Source organism: Punica granatum, chromosome 6 (assembly GCF_007655135.1).
Source record: "Punica granatum isolate Tunisia-2019 chromosome 6, ASM765513v2, whole genome shotgun sequence".
NCBI classification, from domain to species: Eukaryota; Viridiplantae; Streptophyta; class Magnoliopsida; order Myrtales; family Lythraceae; genus Punica; species Punica granatum.
Genome location: NC_045132.1, coordinates 5,023,620 through 5,048,223, shown reverse-complemented (window position 1 = coordinate 5,048,223; position 24,604 = coordinate 5,023,620). Strand labels below are relative to the sequence as shown.

Sequence of the window (24,604 nt, the reverse complement as noted above, 5' to 3'; positions counted from 1 at the left end):
GACGAAGACGAAGAGGAATAGGAACAAGAGAAGGCAAAGGTTGCAGGGCTTGTAGATGCTGCTATGTCAGTAGAGGTGTCAGGTATTAGCGGGAGCAAGTCGGGTCGGCGAGAGCAAGACGGGTTAAAATCTGGCAGCGCGGGTGAAATTGGGCCATTCGTGCCACGTCAGCACTTAACAGCCAGCTGGAGGGGCCGTTTGCCTTGCTTGCAATTCAGTTAACGGGGTGACGGATAAGATCAATGGTGGCACTTTTTTAAACGATTTAGGATTTGTTTTTTCAAACTAAAATATTTAGGATTTGATGTTAAAAATTGATAAATATATAAGAATTCAAGTGTCATTTTCTCTTTTTTTTTTAAAATTTTTTTTAAATTTTTTATTTGTTAACCCTTTATGTGGCATATATGGATCTAGTCAAATCATATCAAATTGCATATATGGCCCGAATGGACCGTCCGTCCTGGGACTTTTTCGGACATTGAGGCCGAGAGCAGAGCGGTTCTGTTCACCGGAAAATTGAAAGCCCAGACGGACGGGAAATCCTCTCTCTCTCTCTCTCTCTCTCTCTCTCTCTCTGGTTCAAGAACCCTTCACTGGACGAAGAACCCTTGACTTCATAAACCCTAAATTTCTCACTCGATTCAATTCTCTCAGTAAATTCTTCCCTTGCCCGTTCCTCTTCCTCCCCACCCTTCTCTCAGTCTCGTGCCATGCTGCTGGCAGTTTATTGCGATCGAGAGCTTCACGGCGGTGCCCCTGTATAGCTGCCCGGCGAGGGACTTCAGGGACTGCTATCCAACGTTCGATCCTGCTGGGGCTTCGGAAAGCTAGGGTTTTTATGGTTTCTTCCCTCCTGGAATTACTAAACCATGGGTCCAATTCAGAATTTCGAGTCGCATTCGCGGCAGCTGCTGGACCCCGATGTCAGCGTCTCTCCTGGGCTAACACGTAAGTACACTGAGCTTGCAGAAATTGTTTGAACCACCCGATTTCCATGTATCCATGCCTGTAATGGTCTTGTAGTTCCGAGAAAAGAGACTCGGCAGCAAAGGAGTTCTTCTGAGGTTGCCATTCTGCTTAACTATATACGGAAGATGAAGAATTAGATGGGATGTATCGATCGTGAAGCTATTTCATTCGATTATTTAAGCCAAATGCATCAAAATAGTTTTTTTTAATGAATTTGTATGGATATAAATGATGTTCAAAAAATGTGTTTTTGAGATGTGTCCGCTTTGAAGTGACCTGAGTTTGTGCTGGAAATATTCATTGGGTGCTTTTTTATTTTCCAACAGCAATGCAGGCGAGGCACAATCTCGCAGTGGAGGTACGGGACAGCCTCGAGATAGCCCATACGGCGGAATATCTGAATTTTCTAAAGTGGTACTTCCAGGCGTTCTCCATGATATTATTAAAAATCACGAAACCACAATCCAGTGATAATACGGAGCACAAGCTTCGTAATGTGATAGTGGAAATACTGAACCGTCTGCCGCACAGTGAAGTCCTGCGGCCATTCGTTCAGGACCTACTGAAGGTTGCCATGCAAGTTCTCACTACTGACAACGAGGAGAACGGCTTAATCTGCATTAGGATTATATTTGATTTGCTGAGAAATTTTAGGCCGACTTTAGAAACTGAGGTGCAGCCATTTCTAGACTTTGTGTGCAAGATTTACCAGAATTTCAGTGCGACTGTCAGCCATTTCTTTGAGAGCGGAGCAGTGAAAAGTGAAGATGTCCGCCCAATGGATACTTCTGATCAAGGAATTTCTCCTCCTGGTACTGTGTACAGTGGAACTGGAGAGCTAAACCCAAGCACTCGGTCCTTCAAGATAGTCACAGAAAGTCCACTTGTGGTCATGTTTTTATTTCAATTATATGGCCGGCTTGTGCAGACAAATATACCTCACTTGTTGCCTCTGATGGTTGCTGCTATATCTGTTCGTGGTCCTGAAAAGGTTCCTCCCCATCTAAAACCTCATTTCCTTGAGCTAAAGGGTGCTCAGGTTAAGGTATGTTATCAATGTTTCCTTTTATAGAATCTGTTTTAACAAATTATCTTGGGGAGCTTGAATATTTGGTGCACAGCAGGCTTTTGGCAATAAAATTCTTTCTTGATAAGATAAGTAGATGACCACAAGTCGAATCAACTAAATTAAATCTAATGCAAATAGCAAAACAAATTTGTCAATGTTTACTTAACTTTTTCACGCTGTATTGTGTTAGTGTGAATAAATTTGAGGTTTGTTCTGATACCCTGGAAACAGAGATGAGCATTCCTTTTATTACTGTGCTTCCTCTGGAATCGGATTGCCCTTTTGATATATGCTTTTAACTGTAGAGAATGAGAAGGAAGTTCCATACATTGGTAGATTGCATGCATTATTAGTTAATATGGGAATCTTTTAGTGTTAGTTCAGGTCATCTTGTGGGTGCACATTTGTCTTTGTTGCTCATCGTCCTTTTCTTTTTTCTGTAAATGCAGACTGTTTCTTTTCTGACTTATTTGCTGAAGAGTTTTGCGGATTATATTAGACCACATGAGGAAAGCATATGTAGAAGTATTGTGAACCTGCTTGTAACGTGTTCCGATTCTGTATCTACCAGAAAGGTGAGATAGCTAATTATCAACTCTTCCTTTTGTAAGAATATTCTAGGGCTTTGGACTGTGGATTTCATGTAATTCCAAATTGTCGGATGCAGGAATTGTTAGTTGCGTTAAAGCACGTTCTGGGGACGGATTTTAAGAGGGGCTTATTTCCTCTAATTGACACACTTTTGGAAGAGAGGTAATTATTTTCAATCTTAACCATTGCAGATGGTCTGATTAAAATTTTGAGCTCTCTCTCTCTGAATCAGTGTCCAAGCTTATTCTTCTACGGGAATCTTTGAAATGTTTTTTTTTTTGCCTTTTGTCTTCTGGAAGATATGTTTGTAAGCAGTAAAAGATAAATGCACAAGTTAGATATACTGAATCAATGTCAGAAAAGCGTAACGATATCAAATTGTTTACAGATAACATATCCAGTATGTTCTTTTTGAAAATACTGTATCAGGTCCTCAGTTCCACTCATACACAAGTCGGACAATTTCTAATGTAGATAGCTATCTGGAATAATATGTTTAGTTTAATTTCTCTGAAGTAATTATTTGTTGAAAAATTGATGAAATATATAATTTGACAACCTAATTTGGTTGTTTTTGGTGCACCTATGTATATGCAATTGTTCTCTCAACTCTGAAGCGTTTATTATGTTAGATTTATTTCAGAAATCTTGATCCATAAATTTATGACATCTGCTCATCTTCTGATCTTTTTGGCTACTGTTTGCCTTATCCACGATCTAACAGAGTGCTAGTAGGACCTGGTCGGGCATGCTTTGAGACCTTGAGGCCATTAGCTTATAGTTTACTGGCAGAGATTGTGCATCATGTTCGTGGGGATCTCTCCCTCTCACAGGTCAAATTATTTTATTCTATAGTGCATGAATTTCTGGCATTTCTTCTCCTTTTCAATAAGTGTAAGGGCATTGGTTGGGGAAATCAGTTCTTTGCTTATATCTTTGAAATTGTGGTACTGTCACTGAATTGAATTGTATTATTTCATATTCTTCTGGATCAGCAATTAATGTTTCGTTAAGGGCTGCTCCTGATACAAACAAAGCCTTTCTTTTACAAGTTCAAGAGTTTTCTGTTTTGATTTCACATCAGCCGTTCGATTTTTCATATATGCACCTAAACAAAAGGATGGTTTTGGGAGCCTTTCGGGGACCTTTTGATGTTGCCTGTTTAATTTATCTCTTTAAAGCGATTCTGATGACAGATTTCTGTTATGCAGTTATCGCGGATTATATACTTATTCTCAAGCAACATGCACGATGCCTCACTGTCACTTAGCATTCATACAACGTGTGCTAGGCTGATGTTGAATCTGGTAAATTTGCTACTCTGCTCCTGTTCTTTTGATTATTAAACTATTTTATACTGTACTATTGGCTTGTGGGCCTTTGGTTTCATGTGGTTTGTGATTTACCGATTGCATTCTATTATTTTTTGACATGAAATGAAGGTGGAGCCAATTTTTGAGAAAGGTGTTGATCAGCCATCTATGGATGAAGCCCGTATATTACTGGTTCGAGCTCTGCTTTTGGCAATTACATTAGTTAGTAACTTGATGTATTACCCTTTGGCATTTATGAAGTATTTGTTCACGGTTTTAGGGACGTATACTGGATGCATTTGTCGGGAAGTTCAGTACTTTCAAGCGTACCATTCCCCAGGTAGTTTATCAGCAGTCATCATGGTTGTATTTTCCATTGTCCTTTTGTTAAAATGTCACCTATGTAGGCTTGTCAATTGTTCTAGAATATTAATTAAGATTCTAGCTTCTTTGATTTGCATATAGATACACATCTTATTTGGTTGATCTTTCATGTCTGGTGCTTAAATTTGAGTTTTCACTCTATGCATCGTTGCTTGTGACTTTCCTGTGGGGTATTGCTAAAATTATTCTAAGACAATTATCGAATTCCCTTGCCTCATCCACAGCTACTGTACTGACATCTCCTACAGTCATAATTATATATGTGCCCTCATGTATCAATAAATGCTCCCCTACATACCAAACAATGCTCCTCAAAATATGTTGCCTCCATCAAATTTTTGGGTATTAATTGTCTGTTTTGGTTAAGACTACATGATTTTCTTAATTATCTATTTAATGCTTTTGTCTTTTTTGTGGCTCTAGTTGTTGGAGGAAGGGGAAGATGGAAAGGAACGAGCAACTTTGAAGGCTAAACTTGAACTTCCAGTACAGGTTCTTTGAATTTTTCTGTAATATTTTCCCCGATTGGTTTTCTGAGTTGACATAATTCTCTTTAGTGGGTGCGCATTACTTGTGCTCAAGTTTGTATCTTGGCCCTATCTGCTTTCTGTTCTGATTGTTGAGTGATAAAAATAGTCACTGAACTGCTGTTATATGTAATTTTATTACTTTAAATTCGGTCCATCGCTCTAGAACAAGTTGGAATCTTTGAAATTGGAGTGATTTATTTATGGTTATATCATTGCAATGCGTATATTTCCATGATGTAAATTGGGATCACTGAGCAACATTAATCATGTTGTCATGATTGCTGTACTCCTTTGCATTATCTGTTTTGGTTCTGTGATAAAAAAAAATGGGTTATATGAAATATCTGATGGACATCATACTCTGATTTGATCTGCCTAATAGTGAAAAGTTATGAAATTTCAATGATTCGAGGGTGGACACTGATTCTGCATTTCTGTTGCACGAGACTTAACTCGTTATTAGCGTTACCTTTTCCCAATAATTTGTGTTTTTGTTAGTCAATAATTTGTTGAAGTTCTTTGCTTGGTGCAATGCTTATTAAGAGCAATAAGTTGCATTTCAATTTGCTGAAATCTTTTCCTATACTATGCTGGCAGGCAGTTCTCAATATGCAGGTTCCTATAGAGCATGCAAAGGAGGTGAATGATTGTAAGCATTTGATTAAGACATTGGTGATGGGTATGTCAAGTTTCTTTTATGTCTTCTATCCTGATCAGGACAGCATTTGTTTTCTGTTCATATATCTTATTATTTACTTTGTTCCTGATATCATTTTAATTTTCTTATGCTGAAATCGTTTTCAGGAATGAAGACAATTATATGGAGTATAACTCATGCCCATATCCCTAGACCTCAGGTTCCTTCTTCAATTCAATAGCCTTTCTTTATTATAAAATATGTTTACAATCTTTGTTCTTAGTATATAGGTATTCTACCTTGGATAAATTTTTGATGGTTAGGTTTCTTCTTCTGCACATGGAACTCATCAACAGGTGCTTGTTTCACCTTCTACCAGTATGCCAGCATCGCAAGGTTTTAAAGGGATGCGAGAAGATGAGGTATTGTAGATCGAACCTGTCTGCTTAGTTTGCATTCCTTTCTGCAGCGCTGCTTAACCACATCATTTAATAGGTATCAAAAGCTGCCGGTGTTCTAAAGAGTGGTGTTCATTGCTTGGCCCTCTTCAAAGAGAAGGATGAGGAAAGGGAAATGCTCCACCTGTTCTCTCAGATATTGGCAATCATGGAACCTCGGGATCTTATGGACATGTTCTCTCTGTGCATGCCTGAGCTTTTTGAGTGCATGATCTCAAACACTCAATTGGTTCATATATTCTCTACTCTCCTGCAAGCAAATAAAGTGTACCGGCCATTTGCTGATGTTTTGGTCAATTTCCTTGTGAGTAGCAAACTTGATGTCTTGAAGAATCCTGATTCACCAGCTGCAAAGCTGGTGTTGCAGCTCTTTTGGTTCATATTTGGTGCTGTTGCCAAAGCTCCAGCAGAGTTCGAGAGGATCCTACAGCCTCATGTTCCTGTCATAATGGAAACTTGCATAAAAAGCGCGACTGAAGTGGAAAAGCCTCTTGCTTATATGCAACTTCTTCGAATGATGTTTCGGCCGCTTTCAGGATGCAAATTTGAACTCCTACTCCGAGAATTGGTTCCTATGTTGCAACCTTGCTTGAACATGCTTTTAACTATGCTGGAGGGTCCCACTGGAGAAGATATGAGGGACCTGTTGCTGGAGCTATGCTTGACTTTGCCTGCACGATTGAGCTCGTTATTGCCTTATTTAACTCGGCTTATGAAGCCTCTGGTTTGGTGTCTCAAGGGAAGCGATGACTTAGTCAGTTTGGGTTTGAGGACACTCGAGTTCTGGGTTGATAGTCTGAATCCTGATTTCCTGGAACCTAGTATGGCTAACGTAATGTCTGAGGTTATCTTAGCCTTGTGGTCTCACTTGAGACCTCCACCTTATCCTTGGGGTGGAAAGTCACTGCAACTCCTTGGCAAGTTGGGTGGTCGCAATAGGCGTTTCCTCAAAGAGCCCCTTGCCCTCGAGTGCAAGGATAATCCAGAACACGGGCTTCGTTTGATTCTTACTTTTGAACCCCAAACGCCATTTCTGGTTCCTTTGGATCGGTTTATAAATCTTGCAGTAGCAGCTGTTATGAACAAAAATGGCGGAATTGATGCCTTCTACAGGAAGCAAGCTTTGAAATTTCTTCGCGTTTGCCTATCATCTCAGCTTAATTTGCCTGGAAATGTTGCTGATGAGGGCTATACTCCCAAGCAGTTGTCCACCTTATTGGTGTCTAACGTTGATGCTTCTTGGCGGAGGTCTGAGTCCTTGGATATAAAGGTTTGCTTCATGCTGTCTAAACATTACTTCTTTTGATCATTTGGGGCCATTTAACTCAGTTCTAATTTTATAACACATCTTTATATGCTCTCAGTGATTCTTTCTTTGCCTGCCTCAGTCCGTCTAAAGTCATTAAAGTGGATTCCACTTATTCAGTTTACTTGTTTGATTTTATTATTTTTTCATCTGACCCTAAATCATCCATGTATATCTTTATAAGCTAATACTTCCTGTCAAGTTTGGTGATGATTTATGAGCTACCCGACATTTGGCTTTCATTTTGATGATAGAATATCTGTAACTGAAACCTGCAGGCAGACTTAGGGGTGAAGACGAAGACTCAACTTATGGCTGAAAAGTCTGTCTTCAAGATTCTCTTGATGACCATTATTGCTGCCAGTGCAGAACCTGATCTACATGATCCCAAAGATGACTTCCTATCTAGCATTTGTCGCCACTTTGCGATGATATTTTATATTGACCACTTGTCAAGTAATCCTGCTGCCGGGGCTCCTAGCATTTCGTCAACTGCCAGTGTCAGCACCAGATCAAGGAGTAGCGGTTCTAACTTGAAAGAATTGGATCCCTTGATATTTTTGGACGCTCTCGTTGATGTTCTCGCCGATGAAAACAGGCTTCGTGCCAAAGCTGCCGTTAGTGCGTTGAATGTGTTTGCTGAAACTCTCCTCTTTCTTGCTCGTACAAAACATGCTGATGTTATGATGTCTAGAGCAGGACCTAGTACCCCGATGATTGTTTCTAGCCCATCAATGAATCCTGTCTACTCTCCACCACCTAGTGTTAGGATTCCCGTCTTTGAGCAACTGCTGCCTCGTCTCTTGCATTGTTGCTATGGGAACACTTGGCAAGCACAGATGGGCGGCGTGATGGGACTCAGTGCATTGGTTGGAAAAGTGACTGTTGAGACTTTGTGCCTTTTCCAAGTTAAAATTGTGCGGGCTCTGGTGTATGTTCTTAAGAAGCTTCCCACTTATGCGACAAAGGAGCAAGAAGAGACTAGTCAAGTGCTTACACAAGTCCTTCGCGTAGTGAATAATGTTGATGATGCGAACAGTGAACCACGGAAGCAGAGTTTTCAAGGGGTGGTTGAATTCCTTGCTCAAGAGTTATTTAATTCCAATGCATCTTTAACTGTGAGAAAGAACGTGCAGTCTTGTTTGGCTCTGTTGGCCAGTCGGACTGGTAGTGAGGTATCAGAGCTGCTTGAACCGCTTTATCAACCTCTTCTTCAGCCCCTTATAGTGCGGCCACTTCGTTCTAAGACTATTGATCAACAGGTAAGGAATTTTTCTATTTTCTGGTATGTATCTTATCTATGTCATATAACTACATATGTTAAAACTGGTTGAAGTCTATCCTTTTAACCTACCTCATGAACTAAGTTCTCTTTTGCATATGCTCTAACTCCTGTTCCCACTTTCCTGTAATGTCATGCAATTAAAACAATATTTTATATCAATGCTCCATATAATATAAAATGACTTATTCAATTTTTCTTTATTGGATAAATGTAGCGGACGGCAATGAGAATGTTGTGAATATTCTGTTTGCTGAATTTCATTAATTTTGCTTCTAATACAGTACATTATATATTGTTGTTCACTTGTTTGCACAAAATTAGAGGAAGAGATCGTGTCATGAACAGAATTAATAGTCCTTTATATCAATTTGGGAATGCTTTGGTAATTCTTGTTGATGGTTTACAGGTGGGAACCGTTACTGCTTTAAATTTTTGCTTGGCATTGAGGCCTCCTCTTCTGAAGCTGACTCAGGAGTTGGTTAGCTTTCTTCAAGAAGCTCTACAAATCGCAGAGGCTGATGAAAATGTCTGGGTTGTGAAGTTCATGAACCCGAAAGTTGCTACATCTCTAAACAAACTTCGCACTGCTTGCATTGAGCTATTGTGCACCACGATGGCATGGGCAGATTTCAAAACACCAAATCATTCCGAATTACGTGCTAAGATTATATCTATGTTTTTCAAGTCGTTGACGTGTAGGACGCCAGAGATTGTTGCTGTTGCAAAGGAAGGTCTCCGGCAGGTATCTGTGAAGTTCCGTTTTGTTGTCTATTTTTTCCTTGTAATTAATGGTCTTGATCAGTTTGGTTGTTGCAGTAGACTGTAGGTGGTTGCTGGTTTTTTATTTTGTTACTTATGGTGCATGTCATTTTCTTTAGGTTATCAATCAGCAACGGATGCCTAAAGAACTTCTGCAAAGCAGCCTCAGGCCTATATTGGTCAATTTGGCCCATACCAAAAATCTTAGTATGCCCCTCCTGCAAGGCTTGGCTCGCCTCCTTGAGCTTTTATCCAATTGGTTCAATGTCACTTTGGGCGGCAAGCTGTTAGAGCACCTAAAGAAATGGTTGGAACCTGAGAAACTTGCACAAAGTCAGAAATCATGGAAGGCTGGTGAAGAACCGAAAATTGCTTCTGGTAAATGCATCTAATTTCTGCTCCTACTTTTAGATAATTTTTGTGCGTCTTGCATAATCTGGTGATACTTTTTCCCCCCCTGTGCAGCCATAATTGAACTTTTCCACCTGCTTCCAAATGCTGCTTCTAAGTTCCTTGATGAACTTGTTACCTTGACCATTGATTTGGAAGGGGCCCTTCCTCCGGGACAAGTGTATAGTGAAATTAACAGCCCCTACCGCTTGCCGCTCACAAAGTTCCTGAACAAATATGCAGCACAGGCCGTTGATTATTTTCTTGCCCGACTAGGTCAGCCCAAATATTTTCGGCGGTAAGGCTTTATCCTGTGAAAGATGTTTTAGGTTTGGCTAAAGGGCTCATTGCACCTGCAATCATTTTATATACTTGTCTTCAGGTTAACCCATTACTCTATGGTATCGTTTTAGATTAATTGTTCAATCTACATGGCTCCATGCCATAACCCTAAACTCAACTTAACCCATTTAATTTAAGCCAAAAAAAAGGGAAATCCAGTCCAATAAGGTATCCCTATTGATAGTGTCATATGAGCTTCAGATAATACTTTTTTTTCTTTCCTTCTTTGTTTTTAGTTTGAGATTACAGTTTTTGTTATAGAAGTGAAGTAAGTTTGCTGTAGACGTAGTGTAGTGCCGCACTTGATAAAATCTATTTTTAATAAAATTTATTGTATGTCATGCCAGCCAGAACGTGCAAGCACAAACACAACCAGAAAGATTGTAGTATATGGCCGAACTGGTGGCAAAAAATTATTCAAGGACCAAATTTGCTCATGCTACAAAGTATAGGAACCATATTAAAGCTGTTCCTTTTTGCTTTGGTTGCAACTAATTTATTGAATTGTATCTCCCATCCAGGTTTATGTATATAATTCGTTCTGATGCGGGCCAAACTTTGCGAGATGAACTTGCAAAGTCGCCGCAGAAAATACTTGCGAATGCTTTTCCTGAATTCATGCCAAAATCTGAACCTGCAACCGGCCCTGGTTCCACTGCAACCCCAGCTGCAGGAGGTGATGAAGGAGGAGCTGCTCCCCCGCCTGATGGTTCTAAGTTACCAGCTTCTGGCCCTGCTTCAACTTCTGATGGGTATTTTCAGGGTCTGGCTCTTATAAAAACACTGGTGAAATTAATACCTGGTTGGTTGCAGAGTAATAGGATTGTCTTTGATACTCTGGTACATATATGGAAATCACCTGCGAGAATAGCTCGATTGCGAAATGAACAGGAGTTGGATTTGGTGCAAGTAAGTTTTCTGGCAGAACTGTCATTTAGTCGTCCTTTTTTTAAAAATATAATTTACATAGCTATATATGTTTCAACGCCTTGTCTTTTTGGTAGATCGTTTATATATCATCTGGTATGGGGACTGGCACCCTCTCGGTTCTCTCGCTTATTGCACCTGATGCTGGTGAAAGAGGAAATGGGCAAAACAGAATTTTATTTGCGATGCTATTTTTTTTTTCCAGGCAGCACAAAAAGTCTTTTAAAATTGGTCTTGATACTGTATATGGTTGGAGTCTCACAAACATCAAGAATTTTGGGATTTGTTAAATCTTTAGAGATGTGATCTTATATTTTGGCAACTGTAGTAATGTACTAATGAACTAATATAGGGTGGATGAATACCAACGAGGAATGAGAAATAATTAGGAAATATTGTTATTTCAAATCCACCTTTCTGGTTTTATCTAATTAGATTTGGGTTTGAATTTAGAGTAGACTCTAGAAACAACTTGTTTCTTGAGGCTGAAGGAAGCTCTTTCAGCTGTATTGTTCTTTTCATGAGTGGGACTCTCTGCATGCTTTTGCCATCTTTTGATCTGCAGATGTATGTTTCAGATTTTCGAACTGTTCTTTTGACTTCACTTATATTCTTCTGAAAGTACAGAACTAATGCTTGTGTAGCGAACTTTTGGAATCTTCTTGGTTTTACCTCTTTTGAATGTCTTTGCATTTTTCTTGACCTTATAACATGGGTCTACTGTGGAATGCTTTGGAGATGTGGTGTTTCAAATAGATTTTTGAACATAGAAGATGATGGCACTTGCTGAAATTTCTGTTTGTTTCAGTCATATCCCTGCTCATTGATTATCTGCTGATTGACATTAGATAGTGAAATGCAACTGTGTGAAATCTCTCTGCTGTGGAGTAACAAATTTATTTGCTAACATCATTATCTCTGTTGTGGAGCAAACATTTATTTGCTAACATTATAATTCACTGAACAGGTAAAAGAAAGCAAATGGCTTGTCAAGTGCTTCTTGAACTACCTGCGGCAAGGCAATACTGAATTAAATGTTCTTTTTGACGTTCTCTCCATCTTCCTGTTCCACACTCGCATTGACTTCACTTTTCTGAAGGAATTTTACATCATCGAGGTATCAATTGTAACAATTAATTGTTTACAGCTTGACTATTTCATGATATGCTAATTGAAACTTCATATTCCCCTCTAGGTTGCGGAAGGCTATCCACCTGCTATGAAGAAGTCAATTCTCCTGCATTTTCTGAACCTTTTCCAATCGAAACAATTAGGACACAGTCACTTGGTGGTGGTAATGCAGATGCTCATTCTTCCTATGCTTGCGCATGCTTTTCAGAATGGCCAAACCTGGGAAGTCATTGATGCTGGCATCATAAAAACAATTGTCGAGAAGCTTCTTGATCCTCCTGAAGAGGTGATTATCTGTCTAGGATGTTCACTATAAGTTTCCCTGTCTCATACACTTTATGAGATTTATGAAACTGTGTTTTGGAAACAGTAGAATTAGGAAGGAGAGTCTTTCCAGGTCCATATCTTACAGTAGGAATGGGACCAGACCTGGCGGATTGTGTGAAGCGTTCTAAGTGGACATTTAACTGCATGTCTTTGATATGATTCTTGGGATTTAAAACTTTTCTTCCTTATTTTGTAATTAGGGTGGCTAGTAAGTAAAAAAATTTGCTGACCTCGAAGGATTATCTCTCCAGAAAATTTGTTCACATGGGTATTAAATCGTAAATTGGGTCTTGGATATATAGATTTGCCAATGTGATTTCTTTCTCCATCTTATGAACCAAATGGAGAAGGAGCTGTTAAAATGCTGCTAGATTTTATTTTTAAGAAGACAATGTACATTTTGGTATAGTTGGGTTGAAAATGAGATTTATACCTTCAGTTGTGAACACGATTGATTCTTGCATGCCTGGTTTGCTAGTGTCAATATTGGGCGTGCTCTCCTTTTTGATTAGTGGTTGCTCATCTTAACCTTTCAAAGAAGAGAGAAATTTGGAATTTGCAAGTTAGCTTTTCATGGATTTGGAATCTTGAAAGAAGACAATTAATGAAAAGGAGAACTTGGATGGGTGGTACTGGTCCTTGGTATTATGAAAAACTAGTAAAAATTTGAATTAGAGAGAGTTTGAGCCACTGACTGTTCAACAGGTTGAGACCTGTTATGTTCCTTGGATAGGTTCCTTAAAGGGTCTCTTTTAGGAATATTGGTTTTGCATTTGTTTCTATTTAACAAAATTGGCTGGAGTTATTAATAATGTTTCAGTTGGATAATTGGTTGATCAATTTTGGTTTGCTTCTTTTGACATTTGCTTTTCCTTAGGTTTCTGCTGAGTATGATGAACCTCTTAGAATAGAGCTTCTGCAGCTTGCCACATTACTACTTAAATATCTCCAAACTGATCTCGTCCAACATAGGAAAGAACTCATCAAGTTTGGCTGGAATCATCTCAAACGAGAGGATAGTGCCAGTAAGCAGTGGGCCTTTGTCAATGTTTGCCATTTTCTGGAGGCTTATCAGGCCCCGGAAAAGATAATACTCCAGGTACCTTTTATGAGTGTATATATATATATATATAGGACATCAGAGCAAAGCAATTCTTATTTGTCTTCTGTTTTTTAAATGCATATTGAAATGATTGAGTTGTAAACCATAATCTATTCTTTTGTTGAATTTTTTTTTTGTTTCGCTTGTTTTATTCAAGCAAGTAGACATTACGATTATGAATAACATGCTCTAGAGAAGACAAATCTTAGTGCTTGAAGCATTAGCCATATCTCAACTTCCCTCTCTTTATTTTAAGCTTTTTAACATTGCCCATTCTTCATTTAACCAACTCTTTGAAGTGTTGATAACATATTTGTAATTTTGGTTGGGCCTCCGACTGGTGATTCATTTCTCTATCTACAGTGCTCTGAAGAAATATGCTTTTGGTCCTCCACTTTTGGTCCTTCAGTTTATCCTAATAATTTTTATTTAATCGTGTGAAGTAATAATTTGGTCTTCCCACGTGTGCCTAGTTCATGCTGCTTTCAGCGTGAATTTTGTTAAGGCCCCTACAAATGCCATGATATCGTCCTCTTCACTATAAAAAGATATTTGGGATCAATTTGCAGGTTTTTGTTGCACTTCTTAGAACGTGCCAACCAGAAAATAAGATGTTGGTCAAGCAGGCTCTTGATATTTTAATGCCTGCACTACCCCGAAGGTTGCCTCAGGATCCTCGCATGCCTATCTGGATAAGATACACAAAGAAGATACTTGTTGAGGAAGGCCACTCAATTCCTAATCTTATTCATATTTTCCAACTCATTGTCCGCCACTCAGATCTCTTCTACAGCTGCAGAGCACAGTTTGTGCCTCAGATGGTAAATTCTCTAAGCCGCCTGGGGCTTCCTTACAATACTACTTCAGAGAATCGGCGCCTTGCAATTGAACTTGCTGGCTTGGTGGTTGGGTGGGAAAGGCAGAGGCAGAATGAGATGAAAGTGGTAGCTGATCCTGATGCGCCTGCTCAAAACAGCGAGGGACTTAGTAATGCTATTGCCCCAGATCCCAAACGTCCAGTGGATGGGCCCGCATTTTCAGATGACCTGTCTAAGCGGGTAAAGGTGGAGCCTGGCCTACAAGCAATCTGTGTCATGTCCCCAGGAGGGCCCTCGTCTATCCCGAATATAGAGACTCCCGGGCCCAGTGGTCAGCCTGATGAAGAGTTTAAGCCAAATGCCGCTATGGAGGAGATGATTATCAACTTTCTCATCAGGGTGAGTCACTGGTAATTTTATCTGTCAGACTACTTATAGAAACTTGTCTGCTGGAACGAGTGATGCCTGATGCGTGAGTGGTGTGATTACCTAAATGTGTCATATCTGATGAATGCTTTGATGAATTTATTGAAATTGTAATCTTAAGTGGGCCTGTGTTTCTTGAATTGTGATTTTGCTATTGAATATCTTCATTTCTATGCTCTACCTTGTTTTCAAAGATTTCCTTGAGCTTGCAGGAAACTTAGCATATAATATATAGTGATTATGGCAGTGTCATCATGTGTGATCCTTAAATGGTCCTTACTATCTCAAACAGGTTGCCTTAGTGATAGAGCCTAAGGACAAGGAAGCGAGCAACATGTACAAGCAAGCTTTAGAACTCCTTTCACAGGCTTTGGAGGTCTGGCCAAATGCCAATGTCAAGTTCAATTATCTCGAGAAGCTGCTCAGCAGTATACAACCTTCTCAGTCAAAGGACCCTTCAACAGCTCTGGCTCAGGGTTTAGATGTGATGAACAAGGTTTTGGAGAAACAGCCACACTTATTCATCAGGAACAACATCAATCAGATTTCTCAAGTATGTTCCTTTGTAGCCCATCATCCCTTTCCCAATTTGTTGTCCGAGTTATTAAGTTTTCATCCATATTTTTGTAAGCAGAATTTCCATTTTACTAATCCTGGAGGCAGGTTCTTTAATACGGAATATATAGATTTTTTGATTAATATATCTGTATTCATTACGTCTCTGCCTCCTGTTCTTGAATACTTCTGCCTCTCAAGTTTTTGTCGATCTAGCCAGAAAAGGAACAGATAACAGTATATACTGTTTTAGTTTTTCTTAAGTTACTTCCCTGGGCACTAATGCATAATTTCTCGTGCCAGATTCTTGAACCCTGCTTCAAATACAAGATGTTGGATGCTGGGAAGTCACTATGCTCCTTACTGAAGATGGTTTTCATTGCTTTTCCATTGGATGTTCCTACGACTCCCCAGGATGTGAAGCTTTTATATCAGAAAGTTGATGAGCTGATACAGAAGCACATAAGTGCTGTCACTTCTGTTCAGGCAACTGTTGAAGATAACTCTTCCAATTCAATCAGCTTCGTGTTGCTTGTCATGAAAACCTTAAATGAGGTGCATAAGAACTTTACTGATCCCCATATCTTGGTCCGCATCCTTCAAAGACTGGCGCGGGATATGAGTTCCTCTGCTGGGTCCCATTTGAAACAGGTATGGGACCTGCTCTTTCGTGTAGCATTTTATGATCTGCAATTATTTAGTAGATATCGAAGTTCTGCATTGATAACATGACTCGTCAAGGCCCTAAGATTCGCCGGGTGATCTGGTTAATGATATTTTGTGGTGGAGATTACTACTATATGTAGGAAGCTCCTGGTAATATAAAATGCACTCTCCAAAATGGTCAGAGCTGTGTTCTTAGCAGCATGTTATTTATTCAGGCTTTTCTATTTACTGAAGTTTCCACAAAAATCTTCTTGGTGGATGATCTTTGCATGCAGGGTCAAAGAACGGATGCAGACTCTGCAGTTACCTCTTCACGTCAAGGTGCTGATGTTGGGGCGGTCATCTCGAACCTGAAATCAGCTCTGAAACTTATTAACGAGAGAGTCATGCTTGTTCCTGACTGTAAGAGGTCTACAATCCAGACTTTGAATGTCCTCTTATCAGAGAAGGGAACAGATCCAAGTGTTCTGCTCTGTATACTTGATGTAATCAAGGGGTGGATTGAAGACGACTTCAACAAAATGGGCTCGAGTGCATTTCTTTCTTCGAAGGAAATAGTTGCTTTTCTTCAGAAGCTCTCACAGGTGGATAAGCAGAATTTCTCTCCAAGTGCTCTTGAGGAATGGGATAGTAAATACCTCCAGCTTCTTTATGGAATTTGTTCTAATGAGGCCAAGTAAGAGATCTAACTAGTTACGTATCTATATTATTATATATAAAATGAATAGGGTGATATCCAGCTTTTTCATGCTGCGAACATCTATACACACTTTTGAGAGCACTTCATTGTCCTGGAAACTTCTAGTCCATCTAATTTTTCTCCATTTCCCTCTTATATGTTGAGGATCAATTTCAGCCTAATAGTTTAAGTTGAATATGGAAAATGATAATTGAATATATTACCGCTGAAGGTCCCATTCATTTGGTTTTTAATTTGTAAAGAATTTATTCTTTTTTGCTAATTATTGATCTATTCACATATAATTACATCACTTTTGCCTGCATATGTTAAGTATAATATGCTTAATGTGATAGTATGTTCTACCGTGCTGGATTGTATTCATCTGTGACTGTAAAATATCTTCTCATTAACTTCAGGTATCCATTAGCCTTACGCCAAGAGGTGTTTCAGAAGGTAGAGAGACAATACATGCTGGGTCTGAGAGCAAGGGATCCAGAAATGAGAAAAAAGTTCTTTGCACTTTACAATGAATCTATCGGGAAAACACTGTTTGCGAGGCTACAGTATATTATTCAGATTCAGGACTGGGAAGCTCTGGGAGATGTTTTCTGGCTCAAACAAGGTCTTGATCTCCTTCTTGCAATACTAGTGGTGGACAAACCTATTACACTCGCTTCAAATTCTGCCAGGGTTTCTCCTCTCGTGTCTAGTTCTTCTCCTGATGATTCTACGACTACACAGCCCATGGTCACTGATGTTCCAGAGGGCTCTGAAGATGCTCCTTTAACATTTGACGGGCTGGTTCTTAAGCATGCCAAATTTCTCAATGAGATGAGTAAGCTTCAGGTAACGATTTTGGTGAAGGCATATTAATTTTATCTATTTTTATTTGTTCTTAGAATCATTTATCAGCATATTCTAAATATTAACAATGATTCTTGAATACCACAATGAAGATGCCTTTACCATTCCTTCTGTTTTCTTTTATCATGTGGTTCATGTTCTGTTTGGTTCAAGACTAATGTCCAAACTTCTCCACCTATATATCTCATTTCCTCATTATATGTTGCAAATTGAAAACTTAATTTTCCCTTTTAGTGAGAACTAAGCATCTCATTATTGCTCTTCTTTATGTTCTTGTCATCATGGTCCACTTGCATTTGACTTGAGTTCCAACATTAAGCCTTGTTTCTTCCTTTTTCTACTAAACTTGTAATAGGTGGCGGATCTTGTTGTTTCCCTGAGAGAGCTTGCTCATACCGATCCGAATGTTGCATACCATTTGTGGGTGCTTGTGTTTCCTATTGTCTGGGTAACTCTACACAAAGAAGAACAGGTAACTTTGGCTAAGCCCATGATCACTCTATTATCAAAGGACTACCACAAGAAGCAGCAAACGAGCAGACCAAACGTCGTGCAAGCACTTTTAGAAGGACTTCAGTTGAGCCATCCTCAGCCTCGAATGCCCAGTGAACTGATTAAGTACATTGGCAAAACTTACAATGCTTGGCATATTGCGCTGGCCCTTTTAGAAAGCCATGTTATGCTATTCATGAATGAGACCAAATGCTCTGAATCTCTTGCTGAGCTCTACCGTTTACTGAATGAGGAGGACATGAGATGTGGTCTGTGGAAAAAGAGATCTGTTACAGCAGAAACAAAGGCAGGACTTTCTTTAGTTCAACATGGTTACTGGAATCGGGCTCAGAGCCTCTTTTATCAAGCTATGGTGAAGGCAACTCAGGGAACTTATAATAACACTGTCCCCAAGGCAGAGATGTGTTTATGGGAAGAGCAGTGGCTTCATTGTGCTACTCAGCTGAGTCAGTGGGATGCCCTTGTGGACTTTGGAAAGAGTGTTGAGAATTATGAGATTCTTCTTGACAGTCTCTGGAAACTGCCGGACTGGTCTTACTTGAAGGATCAAGTGATCCCCAAGGCCCAGGTAGAGGAAACCCCGAAACTACGGTTAATTCAGGCGTTCTTTGCTCTTCATGATAGAAACACAAATGGGGTAACAGATGCTGAGAACATGGTTGGGAAGGGGGTTGATCTTGCTTTAGAACAATGGTGGCAACTCCCTGAAATGTCAGTTCATGCAAGGGTTTCCCTCCTACAGCAGTTTCAGCAGCTAGTCGAAGTCCAAGAATCTGCAAGGGTTCTCATGGACATCTCCAATGGGAACAAGCAACACTCAGGGAATTCCATGGTCGGGGCCCATGGGAGTTTGTATGCAGATCTGAAGGATATTTTAGAGACATGGAGGCTTCGAACACCCAATGAGTGGGACAACATGTCTGTTTGGTATGATCTGCTACAGTGGAGGAATGAGATGTACAACGTTGTGATCGACGCCTTTAAGGATTTTGGGAGTACGAACCCGCAGCTTCACCACCTAGGGTACCGAGACAAAGCGTGGAATGTGAACAAGCTTGCTCACATTGCTCGTAAGCAGGGGCTTTATGATGTTTGTGTCACCATACTTGAGAAGATGTACGGACATTCAACAATGGAGGTTCAGGTAATCAAATCGCATGTAACTGGAGCTCTTGCAGTTCCAGTTATTTGACTGAGATGTGCAAATAATTAAACCACCTGGTTCTTACATAACCCCCAGCCAACCCATTCCAGTTTTCTTATTGAGTTGGTCACTTGCTTACCAGTTCCCTTTTCCGTTAGTTTATTAGATTATGTACTATTAGTATTTATTAGATAATGCTCTGTTATATCCATAAGAACCCTGGCTAAATCGTGGGGTTTATGGTGGTTGTGATCATGTGATGGTTAACTTTAGATTTTTTACACCATGCCAAAAGGAAACTACTTGACAGAGTGATAAAGTTATCACTGTGCCTTGGAAATGGGAGTTAATGTGTGTTATCTAGGCTACGTTTGACTACGGATAAGATTGTCTGCAAATCCTAATGATCTTGTTCCTATTTCTGCTTGTGGGCCTTTGTTGGCATCTTTTTGATGATATGAATTATTATCCACAGGAGGCATTTGTTAAGATAAGCGAACAGGCAAAGGCATACCTGGAAACTAAGGGCGAGCTCAACACTGGTCTAAATTTGATCAATAGTACTAACTTGGAATATTTTCCTCCCAAACATAAAGCTGAAATCTTCCGCATCAAGGGAGATTTCTTGCTAAAGCTAAATGATTCTGAAGGTGCTAATCTTGCATATTCAAATGCCCTCAGCCTGTTCAAGAATTTGCCCAAAGGGTGGATAAGTTGGGGAAGCTATTGTGATATGGTAATTAATCATTTCTTTAATGTTTTTATAGTCAAGACAGTTTTTAGCCCTTTGCTTATGGAACGCCTATTTTCACAGGCTTACAAAGAATCTCATGATGAGATTTGGTTAGAGTATGCTGTAAGCTGCTTCCTTCAAGGTATCAGATTTGGTGTGTCCAACTCCCGAAGCCATCTCGCTCGTGTTCTCTATCTTCTCAGTTTTGACACTCCCAATGAGCCTGTGGGTCGGGCATTTGATAAGTGTTTGGATCAAATTCCGCACTGGGTTTGGCTTTCGTGGATTCCGCAGCTACTCCTGTCCTTACAGAGGACAGAAGCACCTCATTGCAAACTCGTTCTACTAAAGATCGCCACCGTGTACCCTCAGGTGAAAATCCTTTTTCCATTACCTTAATTTCACAGATCTTATCAGTGGTGTAAAAGGCAAAAAATAATCTGAGTGGGCCAGATATGTGTTTCAAGGAGTGCACTGGTGTGGCGATATATGTCTCTATTTTGATACACATGTATTTCCTGAAGAGGTCTAGATTTATTTGGAATGGACTTGTGGCGCGTTCCGGTGCTGGGGCTAGCTCGGTAAAAATCCCTCCATCAGCGGTAGGAAAAGAAACTGATTTGTGTTGTTTTCCAATTTCAGGCTCTTTACTACTGGCTCCGCACATATCTGCTTGAACGCCGTGATGTGGCCAATAAATCGGAGCATGGTAGAATGGCGATGGCTCAGCAGAGAATGCAGCAAAATATGCCCGGCCCTGGTGCAGGTTCCCTTGGTCACAGTGGGCCTGCTTTGGCCGCAGACAATCAAGGCCATCAAAGTGCACAATCATCAAGTGGTGGGATGGGACCTCATGACGGTGGAAGTCATGGACAAGAACCTGATAGATCTGCAGTGACGGATAGCAGCATCCACAGCGGAAATGAGCAACAATCTATGCAACAAGGCTCTTCAAACATGGGCGACAGCAGTCAGAATGCATTAAGGCGTAATAGTGCTCTTGGTTTGGTAGCTTCTGCGGCTAGTGCTTTTGATGCTGCAAAAGATATAATGGAGGCTCTCAGGAGCAAGCACTCAAATTTGGCTACTGAGCTTGAGGTGATGAAATCTTCTATGTGCATCCTTATTCTTTAATGCCTTCTTGTGATATATTTAATGCGTCTACTTTGGAGAAGAGTTTTCACCTTTTCAATGTTTTGCTTTTCATCTCTACTCAATTTCCTTTCCCCCTTTTGGACAAATAAAATACAAATGTTTGTTCTTTCACTACTTCTCTTGATCGGTATAGGATATAACTCTACGCTATTGTTTGTCAATGACTATATGGAAAGATATAACTAGAATAATAGCATCAGAAATCTGTAAGGAGTGGTTTTTTCAAGCCTGATATAGAATCAGAAAAGTCGAAGATCCTTTTCTGGAGAAAGTAACATTAGGCAGGCTGTTCTAATTTTTATCCTTACGGTAGCTTCTCTTCCTCCCAAGAGGATCGCCTTGTTAAATTTTTTTATCCTTACTGTAGCTTCCCTTCCTCCCAAGGGGATTGCCTTGTTATACTTTCTCTTAATGCGGGGGAATACTCCTTTTTTGCTGCAGATCCTGCTCACAGAGATTGGCTCAAGGTTTGTAACTCTGCCCGAGGAGAGGCTGCTTGCAGTGGTCAATGCCCTCCTCCACCGCTGCTATAAATATCCAACTGCCACCACTGCAGAGGTCCCGCAATCTCTCAAAAAGGAGCTCTCAGGAGTCTGCAGAGCCTGCTTCTCGGCCGATGCAGTCAATAAGCATGTGGAGTTCGTAAGGGAGTATAAGCAAGAATTCGAGCGGGACCTTGACCCAGAGAGCACCACCACCTTCCCTTCCACCCTCTCGGAGCTGACTGAGCGGCTCAAGAACTGGAAAAATATTCTACAGAGCAATGTGGAAGATAGGTTCCCTGCTGTTCTGAAGTTGGAGGAGGAAAGCAGGGTCCTGCGCGATTTCCATGTTGTCGATGTGGAGGTTCCAGGGCAATATTTCACCGACCAGGTGAATATTCTGGATGAATATCTGCCTACATATATTTATTAACAGAAGCTGTTGATGCTTTTCTGGTTTAGATTTAGACTTAGTGGTGTCTAACACTCTCATATTGCATAGGAAATTGCACCAGACCACACAGTGAAGTTGGACAGAGTAGGAGCCGATATTCCTATTGTGCGAAGACATGGAAGCAGCTTCAGGCGACTGACTTTAATTGGCTCCGATGGCTCTCAACGCCACTTTATTGTGCAGACATCTCTGCCTCCTAATGCTCGGAGTGATGAACGTATTCTTCAGCTATTCCGAGTCATGAACCAGATGTTTGACAAGCACAAAGAGTCGAGAAGGCGGCACTTGTACATTCACACGCCCATCATTATCCCAGTTTGGTCACAGGTTGTAAGCTCTTTCTAGTGAAGATTTTGCTTGCTTCTTTGTGGAGGGGTTGATCGTGTATGTGGTTGAACCAGTTCTCTCTTTAATTGGTGGTTAGAACAGGACAATGACTTGAAACAAGTAGGAGTTACCAATTAGAAAGCTGCATGAATTTTGTTCAGGATGTTGGAAAATATTGAAGCATTGACTTAAATTGGAAATTTTTTAAGAGGCAAGCGTCATTCAGTAATGTGCATAATGAAAAAACATTTAAAAGTAATGTTTGATATACTAACCAATGAACTGTGATTGCGGTCTCTCCATTCATTGATAAGTATGGTTATTTTGCATTGATGAAAGGTCTCTGGGCTGATCATTGGGTTTACTCAACAGGTTCGGATGGTGGAGGACGACCTAATGTACAGCACGTTCCTTGAGGTGTATGAGAACCACTGTGCTCGCAATGACCGGGAGGCTGATCTTCCAATCACCTACTTCAAGGAGCAGCTAAATCAAGCGATATCGGGCCAAGTCTCCCCTGAAGCTGTGGTTGATCTCCGGCTCCAAGCCTACAATGACATAACAAAGAACCTTGTGACGGACAATATCTTCTCCCAATACATGTACAAGACTCTCCACAATGGGAACCACATGTGGGCCTTCAAGAAGCAGTTCGCCGTCCAGTTGGCCCTGTCAAGCTTCATGTCCTTCATGCTCCAGATTGGTGGGAGATCTCCGAACAAGATCTTGTTTGCGAAGAACACTGGGAAGATATTCCAGACGGACTTCCACCCTGCATATGATGCGAATGGCATGATAGAGTTCAACGAGCCTGTTCCCTTCAGACTAACGAGAAATATGCAGGCTTTCTTCTCGCACTTTGGTGTAGAAGGCCTCATCGTCTCCTCAATGTGTGCGGCAGCCCAGGCTGTGACATCACCGAAGGTAAGCTGTGGTTGGTTTGTTGGAAAATGTGTCATTTTCCTTTTCCTTCTCTTTAAAGGTTAAAATTCTGTTTTTAATGAAAGGCATGGGGTGGCTTTTTTCAGTTAACTTGGGCAGCCCAAGAATTAGAGAAATGTGGAAACCTGACCGACGTTGATCATTCATGCAAACTTATTTCCATGATGTGAACCATTTTAGAGATACGTTAGTTAATAGTCTGTGCCTATAATGCGATCTGGCAAGCTAGTTGAGAGTATAACAATTTGACCTCTATTATTCTGAAAAGGAAGCCGAGAGATTTTTCTTTTCTTAAGAATATGCTGAGATGAAAAATATCTCACGTGTGTTTTACATGAAAAAAAAAATAAAGAAGAAAACTTAAATTTGTTTTTCAAAATCAGTCCCCAGCTTGTTCTATTGAGGAATTGCATCTTTAACTTTTCTCATGTTCAATGTGCTGCAGCAATACCAGCATTTGTGGCATCAACTGGCCATGTTCTTCCGGGATGAGCTGCTGTCGTGGTCTTGGAGGAGACCATTGGGCATGCCTATGGCTTCTCTCGCTGGTGGAGGAAGTTTGAATCCCGCAGACTTCAAGCACAAGATCACTAACAATGTTGAGCATGTGATTGGCCGCATAAACAGGATATCACCTCAGTTCTACTCCGAAGAGGTAAGTGATTGTGTTTAATTAGAATATCTGTCGTTATTGGACCCAGCCCTCATACATACAGGGATGGATTTCTAATCTTGAGTTAGCTTTTTGGCATGAGAATCTTGATGGATGGAATGAAAGCCACCTTGAGCTCGAGCTGCAATGTTTTTTTCATTTTCCACCAGCAATAGTCTTTCTTATCGGATGTTACTCTTTCACGGTGGTAATGTTTCCTTTTCATACTTCTTATGATTCAGGATGAGAATGCCATGGACCCACCGCAGTCGGTACAGCGGGGTGTGATGGAATTGGTAGAAGCAGCATTGACTCCTCGGAACTTATGTATGATGGACCCGACATGGCATCCTTGGTTCTAACTCAGGAGACAGGACTTATCTATGATGGATCCGACGAGGCATCCTTGGTTCTAACTTAGGAGATAGACTGTAGATTTTCCGAGGGTTAGAGCTTCCAGTAGTAAGTAGGATAAGTTTGTGTGTGTTTGTGTATATCTCTACTGTACATATGGTATGTTTTGTACTTAGATGGGATAGTAACTTGTAATTCAAAATTCGGATTCCTTCATCGAAAGGGAAAACTTTTGGATAATTATACATTACCAACAGTTATTATAAATTATGAAAATATTATTGATATTCGCAAAGTTGGATGTTCGAAGTTTA

At 40.3% G+C, this 24,604-nt stretch overlaps 1 protein-coding gene across 2 annotated transcripts; it reads left to right on the top strand.

The window, feature by feature from the left end:
- Window positions 1-468: 468 nt before the first annotated feature.
- LOC116209991 (transformation/transcription domain-associated protein) lies at window positions 469-24,577 on the top strand. 2 transcript variants are annotated; one of them, XM_031543767.1, is made up of 35 exons: window positions 469-951; window positions 1,299-2,017; window positions 2,491-2,616; window positions 2,709-2,794; window positions 3,357-3,465; window positions 3,844-3,939; window positions 4,075-4,137; window positions 4,226-4,285; window positions 4,753-4,821; window positions 5,457-5,538; window positions 5,664-5,716; window positions 5,853-5,918; window positions 5,992-7,224; window positions 7,539-8,522; window positions 8,952-9,287; window positions 9,424-9,682; window positions 9,770-9,992; window positions 10,558-10,945; window positions 11,931-12,080; window positions 12,159-12,380; window positions 13,299-13,520; window positions 14,093-14,740; window positions 15,060-15,320; window positions 15,626-15,973; window positions 16,264-16,664; window positions 17,087-17,516; window positions 17,890-19,191; window positions 19,667-19,927; window positions 20,006-20,296; window positions 20,567-21,022; window positions 21,521-21,952; window positions 22,064-22,342; window positions 22,715-23,266; window positions 23,730-23,939; window positions 24,179-24,577. In XM_031543767.1, the coding sequence occupies exons 1-35, from the start codon at window positions 873-875 to the stop codon at window positions 24,296-24,298; spliced, it is 11,616 nt and encodes a 3,871-aa protein (XP_031399627.1). In that variant the 5' UTR covers window positions 469-872; the 3' UTR covers window positions 24,299-24,577. The 2 variants fall into 2 exon arrangements, with proteins under 2 accessions (XP_031399627.1, XP_031399626.1); XM_031543766.1 differs by having other exon boundaries at window positions 5,820-5,918.
- Window positions 24,578-24,604: the final 27 nt, after the last annotated feature.